This window comes from Coregonus clupeaformis, chromosome 37 (assembly GCF_020615455.1).
Source record: "Coregonus clupeaformis isolate EN_2021a chromosome 37, ASM2061545v1, whole genome shotgun sequence".
Classification (NCBI taxonomy): Eukaryota; Metazoa; Chordata; class Actinopteri; order Salmoniformes; family Salmonidae; genus Coregonus; species Coregonus clupeaformis.
In genome coordinates, this window is record NC_059228.1 from 30,137,775 (window position 1) to 30,152,305 (window position 14,531).

At 44.3% G+C, this 14,531-nt stretch overlaps 1 protein-coding gene across 5 annotated transcripts in view; it reads left to right on the forward strand.

Moving 5' to 3' along the window:
• The window catches only part of LOC121553480 (collagen alpha-1(XIII) chain), a 125,740-nt gene that overhangs the window by 63,463 nt on the left and 47,746 nt on the right, over window positions 1–14,531 (forward strand). For 3 of the 5 annotated variants that reach the window (XM_041866607.2, XM_041866608.2, XM_041866609.2), the window contains 2 exons: window positions 2,393–2,419; window positions 4,674–4,724. The exons of 1 other annotated variant lie outside the window; for it this stretch is intronic. In XM_041866607.2, coding sequence (XP_041722541.1) covers window positions 2,393–2,419; window positions 4,674–4,724 — 78 coding nt within the window. The remainder of the gene's footprint in view (window positions 1–2,392; window positions 2,420–4,673; window positions 4,725–14,531) is intronic. One more of the 5 variants, XM_041866610.2, reaches the window with a different exon arrangement.

A 14,531-nucleotide genomic window follows, 5' to 3' on the forward strand; every position in this document is an offset into this window, starting at 1 on the left:
AAGTCTGAGGTCCTGAGCGCTCTGGAGCAGGTTTTCATCAAGGATCTCTCTGTACTTTGCTCCGTTCATCTTTCCCTCGATTCCTGACTAGTCTCCCAGTCCCTGCCGCTAAAAAACATCCCCACAGCATGATGCTGCCACCACCATGCTTCACCGTAGGGATGGTGCCAGGTTTCCTCCAGACGTGACGCTTGGCATTCAGGCCAAAGAGTTCAATATTGGTTTTATCAGACCAGAGAATCCTGATTGGTGGAGTGCTGCAGAGATGGTTGTCCTTCTGGAAGGTCCTCCCATCTTCACTGAGGAACTATGGAGCTGTGTCAGAGTGACCATCGGGTTATTGGTCACCTCCCTGACCAAGGCCCTTCTCCCCTGATTGCTTAGTTTGGCCGGGCGGCCAGCTCTAGGAAGAGTCTTGGTGGTTCCAAACTTCTTCCATTTAAGAATGATGGAGGCCACTGTATTCTTGGGGACCTTCAATGCTGCAGAACTTCTTTGGTACCCTTCCCCTGATCTGTGCCTCGACACAATCCTGTCTCGGAGCTCTACGGGCAATTCCTTCGACCTCATGGCTTGGTTTTTCCTCTGACATGCACTGTTAACTGTTGGACCTTATATAGACAGGTGTGTGCCTTTCCAAATCATGTCCAATCAATTGACTTTACCACAGGTGGACTCCAATCAAGTTTTAGAAACATCTCAAGGATGATCAATGGAAACAGGATGCACCTGAGCTCAATTTCCAGTCTCATAGCAAAGGGTCTGAATACTTATGTAAATAAGGTATTTCTGTTTTTATTTGTAATACATTTGCAAAACTTTCTAAAAACCTGTTTTTGCTTTGTCATTATTGGGTATTGTGTGTAGCTTGATGAGGAATGTTTTGTATTTCATCCATTTTAGAATAAGGCTTTAAGGTAACAAAATGTGGAAAAAGGGACGGGCTCTGAATACTTTCCCAATGCACTGTATGTACAGTAGTTGTACTGTAACTTGGCATGTTTGCATGATGCTGACAATTCAACTTCACAAACAAGGCTCTTACATGCGGTGATGGCATTTATAGATTGCTCATAACACCTAATATTTGCATGGAGCTGATCTTGTTAGCTGCATACAAACATGCCAAATCACTGAAATGTCTTAGAAATGTCAAAAAGACACCGATCTGAAAATGCTCTGTTGTTTTGTAAAGCATCATCCAATATTCAATTACTCCCCCCTCCCCTCCCACCCTCTTTCACACTTGTAGCTTTCAATTTGTTCATTCGTTTATTAGAACACAATGATTTTGCTTTAAAATGTGTTTGTATTTGTTTTATGCCAATTGTTTATTTTAATTTTTGTAGGTATTAGAAACGCAACTTCCCCATATTTATTATCTGTTTCTTTTTTGACTTGATACTGAATATATTCTAATGTTTTTATGATTCCATGTGTATTTTGTAGTTTTCAGAAAGCCTTTAGGCAAAGGTTCAAATCAAATGCTACTTGTTTACCACTCGGGGCGGCAGGTAGCTTAGTGGGTAAGAGCGTTGTGCCAGTAACCGAAAGGTCGCTGGTTCTAATCCCCGAGCCGACTAGGTGAAAAATCTGTCGATGTGCCCTTGAGCAAGGCACTTAACCCTAATTGCTCCTGTAAGTCGCTCTGGATAAGAGCGTCTGCTAAATGACTAAAAATGTAAAAAAAATTTACCAGATTTGGAATTGCCAGGAGACATTCTTTATTTTAAAGATGAGGAAAACAGGTTGCACTGACATGTTGCACACAGGCTTTTAGTTTTCTCATTTATTTAGATTTGTGTATTTTGGATACGGCCATATTTCAAGGCAATTTTACCACCACAACATATAGATAGATAACAGCACCTCGGCTCTCTGTTTTTCTCAGTCGTCTCAGTCGTCAGTGAATTTGTACAAATCCGACTCCTGTTTGTGGGCTTGAAATTCTGGCTTTAAAAACACTCCCTCCTTCCCCAACGTGGGGCTTTCTGCAGTGTCGATCCAACTGTGAGGCCCATGCAGAGCACTCAATATTTCACACAGTGTAGAGGAGTTAAACTACTTTGTGGTCCTCAAGTACCTCCTCAAAGGAAGTCCTTTTTTCTGGCTTATCCCTCGCTCCCAGGCTCGCTGCCTCTCCCCTCCCTTCAGTCACTACTACTTCTGTGAGAAAGTATGTCTCGACACTAGACAGCTCCCCGTGGCCCTAGACTTCAGCCCAGCCCAGCCCAGCCCCCCCCATTCCCTTCCCTTCCTCTCCCCGTGACCACTTCTGAGGCTGATGCATGCCCTGTGTCTCTCTGTGCCTGTCTAACCCCGGTTCCTCTCTCTCTGTGTCTCTCTCCTCCTTCACACTTTGCATGCGACTGTGTCTGCTGTGACTGACCAGGGGTTAAAAGGATACGCAGGGGAGAAGGTAAGTGTATAGGGACGTCAGTAGGAACAACCACCCTCCAAAGCCTGTAGGAGAGAAGGCAGGGAGAGAGGCTTCAGCAGTCTTAGTGGGTGGTGGTGCTGGGAGTGGTTAGAAGCACACACTTGTTCACTGTACAGTAGTGTTTGGAGGTTACAGTTGATTTATTTCAAGGGCCCTGGGTCTGTATTTTTAAAGGGTGTTAGAGTCACATTCTGAAAACCATTTCCCACACTGGTTGGATTACCTGTGTTTTTTCTCTCAATGAAACAGAATAGCAAAGAATTGTCACATAAGAGTCTCAGAGTTCTAACTTAAGGCTCCCTCTAGAAAGTTTATGACATTTATGGAGATCATGGTATAAGCAGATTCCACTATAGGTTTCAGAACCCTATGACTTGAAATTATATACAATGATGACAAATCTGCGTTGGTGGTGGTGCATTGCATCACCATGACATCTTATTTCCATCTCGAAGATCTCGATATGTGTTCACTTCCTCGGATGGCCTATAGTAATCTGACCATGGAGACGTTTCCAGTCCACTAAATGGCCACAGTTGCGAAAGCGATCAGATCTATCCACAAAGCAACCGCTTTGTGGATTCACTTTCATCAAACTTGAGGTGATTTGTGATGTGCAGAGTTGAATGTGCGGCTAGAGGAGAAACATGCATTGCATTCTTCACTGTCATACTGTAGAGAGTAGCAAGCTAGCCAAACAACTCCAATATGGTGTAGTATTGTGGCCCGTTTCCCTGTGTGTGGTTAGCTCTGGCTGCTAGGAGAGAGGATGAGGAAACACAGGGGTTGGACAGTGAGGCTTGGCTGAAGATCTTAATTAAATATGAAAACATCCTCTCCAGAACAGACACAAGGGGAACTGGCAAAGCCCAGCTCTGGTTGGGCAGCTTTTGTATCCTTCTCTTAAAACATTAAAACAGATTAGTTCTGTGGGTTTGTGTGGTGTGTCGTAATGTATGGGGCAAGTGACTGGCAGCAATACCAGAGAAAAGGAAAACAATGATGAATTGGTTAAGCAGAGAGAGAACCACATGGCCACTTTATGGGTATGGGAAGATGACTTTATGGGTATGGGAAGATTTCATATTGGAGGAAATTAAATCTCAAAGGCTGTCTCTGTCCTTGGTAATTCATAGGCCTGGGTTGTAAATTTGTGTATTTTTGGGGGGTGGTTTCTGGTCTTGAGGTTGACCCTTTCCAACACCATTTATCTGACCGCTCTAGAAGGGCATCTGTAGATTTTTACTTGTCCAGTTTGGTGAATCTCTGTACGATGGGAGTAACTATAGACCTCTGCACTGTAGCAAACCATTGTTCTTAGTGGTTTGCCTTTTGACCACTGTGAGGCACAGGCACCATCAATCCATCTTCTCCAGTAGTGCTGCGAGTCGACAAACACACCTAACCAGAGTGTGAAAACAAATTCCTCCCCTCCCAGCAGGCATTTGTTGAGAAACATTCAAATCACCTGCATTTATGATGGATGGTTGGGCCATCAAAGATGTCTCAGTGATAGGGTTTCTGGGGAGAATGCTAATTAGGGAAAGTGCTGGAAACCCGAGCCGGCCCTGTCTGGCCCCAATGGGTTCTGAGATTTTACTGGGAGGGTCCGTAGGTCTGTATGGATGGGGCTGACAATGCAAATCACCCACTTTGAGCCAGAGGAGCCCAGAGGGGTTTCCCCTGTTTATACAGCAGTGCTGCTGACCGTCTGAGCACTGCTGTCAAGGTTTAAAGTATGGCTCTGAAATGAGAACTTTTGACATTGCTGAACATTTATAGAAATAAGAACGCTTTTGCTCTTAGGCTTGTTTGCTTAAAATGTGGGAAAGATGAAGTATGTGTAGGAACTACACTTGCTGTATGTGTTACAGATGGTATTTTTGAAATAGTTTCCATTTACATTACATTACATTTACGTAATTTAGCAGACACTCTTATCCAGAGCGACTTACAAATAGGTGCATTCACCTTATAGCCAGTGGGATCACCACTTCACAATGTTTATTTATTTTTATTTTTTGGGGGTTTGGGTTGGGGTAAGGGGGGGGTAGAAGGATTACTTTATCCTATCCCTCATTTACCATTGTATTCATGTAGAGTACAGTACATATTATACAAAATTACTAAGGAGAACATCTGGTGAGCTGGCTAGGACTTTGAGAGAGGTATTATACCGTTATTTTGTTCCACTGTTGGTACATCTTCTCACTATCTGTCTATCTGTCCATAGGGAGCGCCAGGGGAGCCAGGCCTTTCTATCATTGGGCCACGAGGACCTCCTGTAAGTGTCTTCACTTCTTCCTAAAACGAATAATAATGTGCATAACCTGTACTGTTCACTGCTGCTTTCAATTCTCCTTTGTACTAAGCCGTAAGTCTTCAGTTCAATGACTCATGACCTGCCACTCAGAATAAGCCTGGCATGATTGTAATGTCATGAATTTGTCAACAGTTATAGAAGAATATACAGTACCAGTCAAAAGCTTGGACACACCTACTCATTCAAGAGTTTTTCTTTATTTTTGCTATTTTCTACATTGTAGAATAATAGTGAAGACATCAAAACTATGAAATAACACCTATGGAATCATGTAGTAACCAAAAAAGTGTCTTCACTATATATATATTTTATATTTGAGATTCTTCAAAGTAGCCACCCTTTGCCTTGATGACAGCTTTACACATTCTTGGAATTCTCTCAACCAGCTTCACCTGGAATGCTTTTCCAACAGTCTTGAAGGAGTTCCCACATATGCTGAGCACTTGTTGGCTGCTTTTCCTTCACTATGTTGTCCAACTCATCCCAAACCATCTCAATTGGGTTAAGGTCGGGTGATTTTGGAGGCCAGGTCATCTGATGCAGCATTCCATCACTCTCCCTCTTGGACAAATAGCCCTTACATAGCCTGGAGGTGTGTTGGGTCATTGTCCTGTTGAAAAACAAATGATAGTCCCACTAAGCGCAAACCAGATGGGATGGCGTATCGCTACAGAATGCTGTGGTAGCCATGCTGGTTAAGTGTGTCATGAATTCTAAATAAATCACAGACAGTGTAACCAGCAAAGCACCCCCACACCATCACACCTCCTCCTCCATGCTTCACAGTGGGAACCACACATGCAGAGATCATCCATTCACCTACTCTGCGTCTCAAAAATCTCAAATTTGAACTCATCAGACCAAAGGACAGATTTCCACCGGTCTAATGTCCATTGCTCATGTTTCTTGGCCCAAGCAAGTATTTTCTTCTTATTGGTGTCCTTTAGTAGTGGTTTCTTTGCAGCAATTTGACCATGAAGGCCTGATTCACGCAGTCTCCTCTGAACAGTTGATGTTGAGATGTGTCTATTACTTGAACTCTGTGAAGCATTTATTTGGGCTGCAATTTCTGAGGCTGGTAACTCTAATGAATTTATCCTCTGCAGCAGAGGTAACTCTGGGTCTTCCTTTCCTGTGGCAGTCCTCATGAGAGCCAGTTTTATCATAGCGCTTGATGGTTTTTGCGACTGCACTTGAAGAAACTTTAAAAGTTCTTAAAGTAATGATGGACTGTCGTTTCTCTTTGCTTATTTGAGCTGTTCTTGCCATAATATGGACAAATAGGGCTATCTTCTGTATACCACCCCTACCTTGTCACAACACAACTGATTGGCTCAAACGCATTAAGAAGGAATGAAATTCCACTAATTAACTTTTAACAAGGCACACATTCTCCAGCAGTCAGACCAGTACCTTACAAACCAGGGACACATGCTCGGCGCGCATAGCGGAATACACCAGGATGTCATCGATGTAGACCACCACACCGCGACCATGCATGTCCCGAAACACCTCATTCACAAAGGACTGGAAAACGGATGGAGCATTCATCAAACCGTAGGGCATCACCAAGTATTCATAATGCCCGAGGTTGTGCTGAATGCTGTTTTCCACTCATCCCCTTCCCGAATACGCACCAGGTTGTAGGCACTCCTGAGATCTAATTTGGTGAAGAAGCGGGCCCCATGCATTGACTCAATCACTGAAGGAATGAGGGGAAGAGGATAACTAAATCGTATCGTCACCTTGTTCAGTGGTCGATAATCAATGTACGAGCGTAAACCGCCATCTTTCTTCTTCACAAAGAAGAAACTCGAGGAAGCAGGTGAAGAGGATGGACGTATATACCCTGGCCCAGGGACTCGGTGACGTATGTCTCCATAGCCTCCATTTCAGCCTGTGACAGGGGATACACATGACTCCTGGGGGTACAGCGTCTACCCGAAGGTTTATCGCGCAATCCCCCTCCCGATGAGGTGGTAATTTAGTCGCCTGCGTCTTGGAAAACGCGAGCGCCAGATCATGGTATTTGGGGGGAATGTGTACGGTGGGGGTACCGTCTGGACTTTCCACCGTTGTTGCACCAACGGAAACACCTAGACACCTACCCGGACACTCTCGCGACCACACCGTAAGAACCCTCTGCGGCCATGAGAAATTGTGTTGTGAAGGGCTAACCACGGGATACCTAATACTACAGGGTAAGCAGGAGATTCAATAATCAAAAAGGTGATCTGCTCAAAATGAGTCTCCTGGGTGATCATGTTGACTGGTACAGTAACCTCCTTAACTAACCCGGACCCTAATGGTCGACTATCAAGGGCTCTGATGGGGAGTGGAATGGATAGGGGAACCAATGAAATGCCTTGACGGCGTGCAAATGCCCTGTCCATAAAGTTCCCAGCTGCGCCTGAATCGACTAGCGCCTTATACTGGGGAACTACCATGTGATCGGGAAAGGAGATAGATAGGGTATAGTGCGCCGCAAAGGGCTCTGAACAAGTGTGGATGTTTGATACCTGGGGTGATGCGTGAGTGCCCTGCCTACCGCCTCCAGACCCAAAAGAACGTTGACCGCGACGTGAGGTGTATTGTCCCTTCGTGCCACCAGAGTGGCACTGTTGCTGTCCTCCTCCGCTCTCTCGACTGGCGGCTCCACCCAGCTTCATCTGCTCGGGATCCGAGTCGTCCGGGGTGGGAATGGGCAGACCCCTACCAGGACGTCCTCTGGCTGCCAGCAGATTGTCCGGCCGGATGGCCATGTCCACCAGTTGGGAGAACGATAGCATGGCATCCCGGCAGGCTAGCTCCCGTCGGATGTCCTCCCGTAGGTGGCACTGGAAATGGTCGATCAGGGCCCGCTCGTTCCACCCAGACCCCCCTGCCAGCGTCCGGAACTCCAGCGCGTAGTCCTGTGCGGTCCTCGTCCCCTGCCTCAGCTGGACCAGCCGCTCGCCCGCCTCTCAACCCTTGGGCGGGTGATCGAAAACCGCCCGAAAGAGGCGAGCGAACTCCCTGTAGTCCTCCAACGCGGTTCCTCCTTCGTTCCACACCGCGCTGGCCCACTCCAGGGCTTTCCCACAGAGGCAGGAAACGAGGACGGATACCTTCTCCCGCTCCAATGGCACCGGCCTGATACTGGAGAAATACAGCTCCAGTTGGAGAAGGAATCCTTTACAGCGCGCTGCCGTCCCATCAAATGCCGGTGGTCGGGATATCTGGATCCCTCCGGGTGCTGGGGTGTAGGTGGCTGTATCCGGTTGGCCAGCTGGTCTCGCCAGATCGGGTCCTCTCCTCTCCAGGCGTTGGACGACCTGAAGAACCCAATCCATCGCTTCCCCCAAGCTGGCCAGCATCGTGGAATGCTCCTGGACCCTTGCCACGACTCCAGGCATGCGGTCTTCTCCTACTGACTCCATATCAGCGGGTGAGTGATTCTGTGGTGAATGATGGACGGAGTCAGGTGCAGGAGTAAAATAACCGGATGCAGATTTATTCCTTCCAGACATACAATGCGCCTACAACGGCAATCGGAACAGGTACAGGGGAAACAATCCTCCCTGACCAAACACAGGCTCAGAAAATACAATAAATGTAATGACACAGGGGAATATCAACCCTGGCAAAATAAATGAGAGAGGATCTCAACCAAGCTACTCTCCCCCCACATAGAACAATCACTCACAAAGACAAGGGGGCAGAGGGAACACTTATACACAGACTCATTAGGGGATGAGCACCAGGTGTGTGTGATTGACAAGACAAGACAAGTGGAGTGATGAGAATGGGAGCGGCAGTAGCAAGTAAGCCGGTGACGACGAACGCCGAAACCTGCCCGAACAAGGAGGGGAGGCAGCCTCGGCGGAAGTCATGACACAAATATAAAATATATTTTTTTTAACACTTTTTTGCTTACTACATGATTCCATATGTGTTATTTCATAGTTTTTAGGTCTTCACTATTATTCTACAATGTAGAAAATAGTCAACATAAAGAAAAACTCTTGAATGAGTAGGTACTGGTACTGTATATTATGAACCCCAGACTAATGACCATATAGAAAAAATGCCAGAGATTCTACATGTTTGCCTGTCAGGACTTTCCAGAACAAGTTCCTGAGCTAGTCCACTACAGAGCTAATGGAGATTGAAAACTGATAATTACAGGTTGTATGAGAGTACTTTGGCATTTTCTGAGGAAGCCAAAACTTCGATTTGGCTGTAATCTGGATCATTCCGTGTTTCATCAGCATGAGAAGTGAAAACATTCCTCTACCTCTTAAAGTATTCTAGACACCAGAACCCAATGGTCCCTGTAGCTGTATGCACTCACTAACTGTAAGTCGCTCTGGATAAGAGCGTCTGTTAAATGACTAAAATTTAAAATGTAATGTAAATGTCCCTATTGTATTAAATAATTGATGTTTGTGAGATAAAATAAGACTTTATTCTGATTCAACTCCTTTCTTCCCTGTTTCTCTTCTTTTTTATTAGTAGACAGACAAAAGGGTTACTGTGTTGAACCTCAGTTGTGCAATTTCCTTTCTGATTATGCTGTGAAGAATTTGACATGTTTTATTTTGAGGTTTTCTTGTTCCGCCCTGGTTTTTGGACAGCGGGGTTACAGTACCTTGCTGTAGAGCCAATAAACTGGCTACTCAGGAGGACTAGACATCTGTTTTCCCAATTGATAATTAGCTACATACCTGTGTGCCCACTACCCTGGCCGGTAATAAGGGTTTTCTAATGAACACCAGGCTACAGAGGAAGTAAAGTCCAGCAGGAGAGTGAAGGAGCACACAGAGAACCAGTCAAGCAAGGGCACTTAATATGTGATTTCCCACAGCAGGTGAGGTCGACATGAGAGACTCTCTCTTGACCTTAGGAAAGGGTGAGGGAGTTGATTTGGTGGAGAGAAAAGAGTAGAAATTACAGCTTAGGTTAGCCAGCTCTTATCTTGCCTGACGACTCACCCTGAATTTAATTCCGTTGCTCTATCGATCGCTACAAACATTCAGTCTGAAACTGCCATGCTAGAAGTTGTTTTTGTGGCTTCAAAATGAGGGGCATTGTTCAAAACTAATTAATTAGCAATTGGATCGTCTCTAACCAATCGGAGTATCAAAGTTGATAACATCATCATGTAGGCCGGTTCTGGCCCAACCCATCGGTTTCTGGGACCAATCAGAACAGTCAGAATGTGTTCACATTCTAGAAATCGTCCAGACTCATCAGGGAGAAGAAACATCAGTTGGCCAGAGTGATGTGGATGGGTAGCCTGGCAACCTCTTATCTGCCCGTGTCCTGTACACTGTCATTTCACAGATTAGTATAGACAAGACCTTGTTCTACTGCAACCTGACCATAGGGAAACAAAGGGGAAAGGACCCCTACGGTTGTATCAGATTAGTTCTCTATGTAAATGGAATACATACAATTAGCATATTGAATCATACTGTAGCGTATGTTAAGATATGTTGTCCAGATGAATTAGCCCTTAAAGTTAAATTAAATGCGTAATCGCAATAGCGTTGTATCCTTACTAAATCAAATAAAATCAAAGTTTATTTGTCCCGTACACAGATTAGCAGATATTAAAGGTGCAGCTAAATGCTTGCGTTTATAGCTCCAACAGTGCAGTAAATGTCTAATACAATACTGATACACAAATAATCCCAAGAAAGAAAGAAAGAATAGAAAATGAAGAAGGAAAAATAAATTAAGAAATATCAGAACGAGCCCGGAATATAAATACATGGTGTGTATGGACAATATATAAGTAGGAAAATGGTATGTACAGTAGTAGTTATATAGGATGAGCTATGTCGAGAATACAGAATGTACAGTGAGCTATAAAGTATTGGAACAGTGACATATTTTTCTTTGTTTTGAAATGATACAATGACCATGAGGTTAAAATGCAGACTGTCAGCTTTAATCTGAGGGTATTTTCATCCATGTCGGGTGAACCGTTTAGAAATTACAGTGCTTCTTGTACATAGTCCCCCCATTTTAGTTGAATGTGGATGCCACCATGATTACGGATAGTCCTGAATGACTGTTATTTATCGAATCACCTAACTATGTTTAATTGTCACTCAATTAAATGAATCATGTAACAATTAACTCATTAGGAATTTGGGGCACCACGGAATAAGTTGTTTAACGAGTTACCATCTCCCAAATTAAACTCTTAGAAGATATATGTTATATAACGATAACAGTCACTTATTAAATAATTACCTCTTATCAGTCTCATTCTGAATGTCGCATAATCCTTGAACCTGCAAGAACCCTAACCTTATTGCTGAATCAGCAATACACAAATTGTCTTAATTATTTATTTACTAACTAACTAAATGTTTTACACAGAATACAAACACACACACACATAGGTTATTGAGAACAGGTCCCTAGTGGACTGGACGAACAATAGCATGAATGCTTGGGTAGAAGGAGGGACAGAATGGAAGGGAGAGACAGAGATTCAAGCTATACCTTGTTACTTTGGAAACTATGCTCACAGTAATCATAATACCTATGCACCCTAATAACTGCTAATTCGGATTTGAAATGCAACATGTATTTACGTGTAACTGTCCTCGATAGTTGAGTTAATGATGTAGGACTGGTTTGCCCCCCAGAGATCCCAATGTCCTTGGTAGAGTTTCTGGTCGTGGTGGTGGTTAGAATGGGTACTTCAGCGTACCCTGTAGTTCGTAGAGTTGATCTGTTAGAATAGATATTTCAGATGTACCAACGGTTGTCAGAGAGGGATTGTCCTTCCCAACTCGTGTCTTTAGTGAAAGTTCTCTAGACGACTATACATGCCAGCTGCAGACTGGTAATGCTAAGGTCTAGTGCGTTGTCTTCTTCTTCACCTTGTGTAGAGGTTGAGAGCTTCAGAGTTTCACAATTTTGCCATATTCAGCTCGCACTGCATGGCGGCTGGTCTGTAGAGTTTAACCATTTTGTAACGTTTAGCTCACACTTCACGTCTGCTGGTCTGTAGAGTGTCAACCATTCCTGGTCTTCTTGGTCTAACCATTTTAAGCCATGTTTGCTTCAGCTTCACGCTTCCTGGTCTAATGTTAATTCAACCATTTGCAACATCCGGTTTACACCGTAATCTGCATGGTCTGAGGTGAATTTCGTCACGAGGGGTATTATACTTGAGTAGAAAAGGGGGCGTTTCATCATGTTTGTGCTCATCTGACTGAGAACAAATCAATATGGAAAACAATCATCTCATCTAGAATGCTAAAATCACATTATCTTCACAAAAGTATTATTATTCATTTTATACAACAATTAGATGCAAACCTCATAACTGGGAAGTGTACACCCCCAGAGATACAGTTATGTTGTTCCACCGTCTTTAATGACATCACAACATAGTTACGAATTTGACATGATTGTTCTTTAAGTCCCCACCGACCATTTCCCACATTCTTTTAAGTAGGAATATTGTTTCACTATCCACTTTTGGATGTTGGAGTCTTGGCGGGAAGACTTCCTTTTTTCCACAGGGAAATTCCCTCTCCCAATACTGCATGGCACGGAAAATAACGTTTCTGTAAGTAATTTACGACCGGTCATAAAACTGGCCCCCAGGAGAAGGGGTGTTCAAACCTTTGCCTAGCCGGCATCTTTGATCCTCAGCCCATGAGGGCAAGTCATGACAAAAGTGACCAGTGTTCAATGACTCTATGTACATAGGGCAGCAGTCTCTAAGGTGCAGGGTAGAGTACCGGGTGGTAGACGGCTAGTGATGACTGTTTAACAGTCTGATGGCCTGGAGGTGGAAGCTGTTTTTCAGTCTCTCGGTCCCAGCTTTGATGAACCTGTACTGTCCCCACCTTCTAGATGGTATCAGGGTGAACAGGCCGTGGCTTGGGTGGCTGAGGTCCTTGATGATCTTCTTGGCCTTCATGTGAGGCCAGATGCTGTAGATGTCCTGGAGGGCAGACAGTGTGTCCCCGGTGATGCGTTAGGCTGACTGCACCACCCTCTGGAGAGCCCTGCGGTTGCGGACGGTGCAGTTGCCATACCAGGTGGTGATACAACCCGACAGAATGCTCTCTATGGTGCAGCTGTAGAAGTTTTTGAGAGTTTGTTTGTGCACCTTCTTCACCACAGTGTCGGTGTGGAAGGATCATTTCAGGTCCTCAGTGATGTGCACGCCAAGGAAGTTGAAGCTTTTGACCCTCTCCACTGCGGCCCCCGTCAATGTGGAGGGGTTCAGACCGGGGGCCCTGAGCTTAGTGATGAGCTTGTAGGGTACTATGGTGTTGAAGGCTGAGCTGTAGTCGATGAAAAGCACTAGTATGAATAAATAAAACTAGATGTGATAGGTTACTCTTGATAAACCAATGACGAAGTCAATTGACCATACATACAATGAGGGAAAAAAGTATTTGATCCCCTGCTGATTTTGTATGTTTGCCCACTGACAAAGACATGATCAGTCTATCATTTTAATGGTAGGTTTATTTGAACAGTGAGAGACAGAATAACAACAAAAAAATCCAGAAAAACGCATGTCAAAAATGTTATAAATTGATTTGCATTTTAACGAGGGAAATAAGTATTTGACCCCTCTGCAAAACATTACTTAGTACTTGGTGGCAAAATCTTTGTTGGCAATCACAGAGGTCAGACGCAGGGGGACCTTGCGAGCGCTGCAGGATTTCAGTCCTTCATGGCGTAGTGTGTTACCAATTGTTTTCTTGGTGACAATGGTCCCTGCTGCTTTGAGATCATTGTCAAGATCCTCCCGTATTGTTCTGGGCTGATTCCTCACCGTTCTCATGATCATTGTAACTCCACGAGGTGAGATCTTGCATGGAGCCCCAGGCCGAGGGAGATGACAGGTCTTTTGTGTTTCTTCCATTTGCGAATAATCGCACCAACTGTTGTCACCTTCTCACCAAGCTGCTTGGCGATGGTCTTGTAGCCCATTCCAGCCTTGTGTAGGTCTACAATCTTGTCCCTGACATCCTTGGAGAGCTCTTTGGTCTTGGCCATGGTGGTGAGTTTGGAATCTGATTGATTGATTGCTTCTGTGGACAGGTGTCTTTTATACAGGTAACAAACTGAGATTAGGAGCACTCCCTTTAAGAGTGTGCTCCTAATCTCAGCTCGTTACCTGTATAAAAGACACCTGGGAGCTAGAAATCTTTCTGATTGATAGGGGGTCAAATACTTATTTCCCTCATTAAAATGCAAATCAATTTATAACATTTTCGACATGCGTTTTTCTGGATTTTTTTGTTGTTATTCTGTCTCTCACTGTTCAAATAAACCTACCATTAAAATTATAGACTGATCATTTCTTTGTCAGTGGGCAAACGTACAAACTCAGCAGGGGATCAAATACTTTTTTCCCTCACTGTACAGCTCAACACTTTTTGCAAGTTCATACACAGAAGCACAGCATGATTGAGAGAAAATGGTCCCATATTGTGAATAGTTTTTTATCAGTGTTCTAGATCCTCTGTAAGGTTAATGTGCAAAGCATGTAATAAGCCATATCCTTCACTGTCTTTCCAAAACAGACAATCCCTTTCGGAGGGAAAACATGCATAGCCTCCAATAACTAGTCTGGGCTCCGACATATAATCTGTTTCATTAGGAAAGTTCACCTCTTCTTTGTAATTTTCTCCCAGTTTGTCTTTACTGCCCCTCTCTCTTTCTCCTGGAATAGGCCGGGTAGCATATCCGCACACCTAGTGCAGAATGTTTTCAACCAAGCATTTTCACTAATCA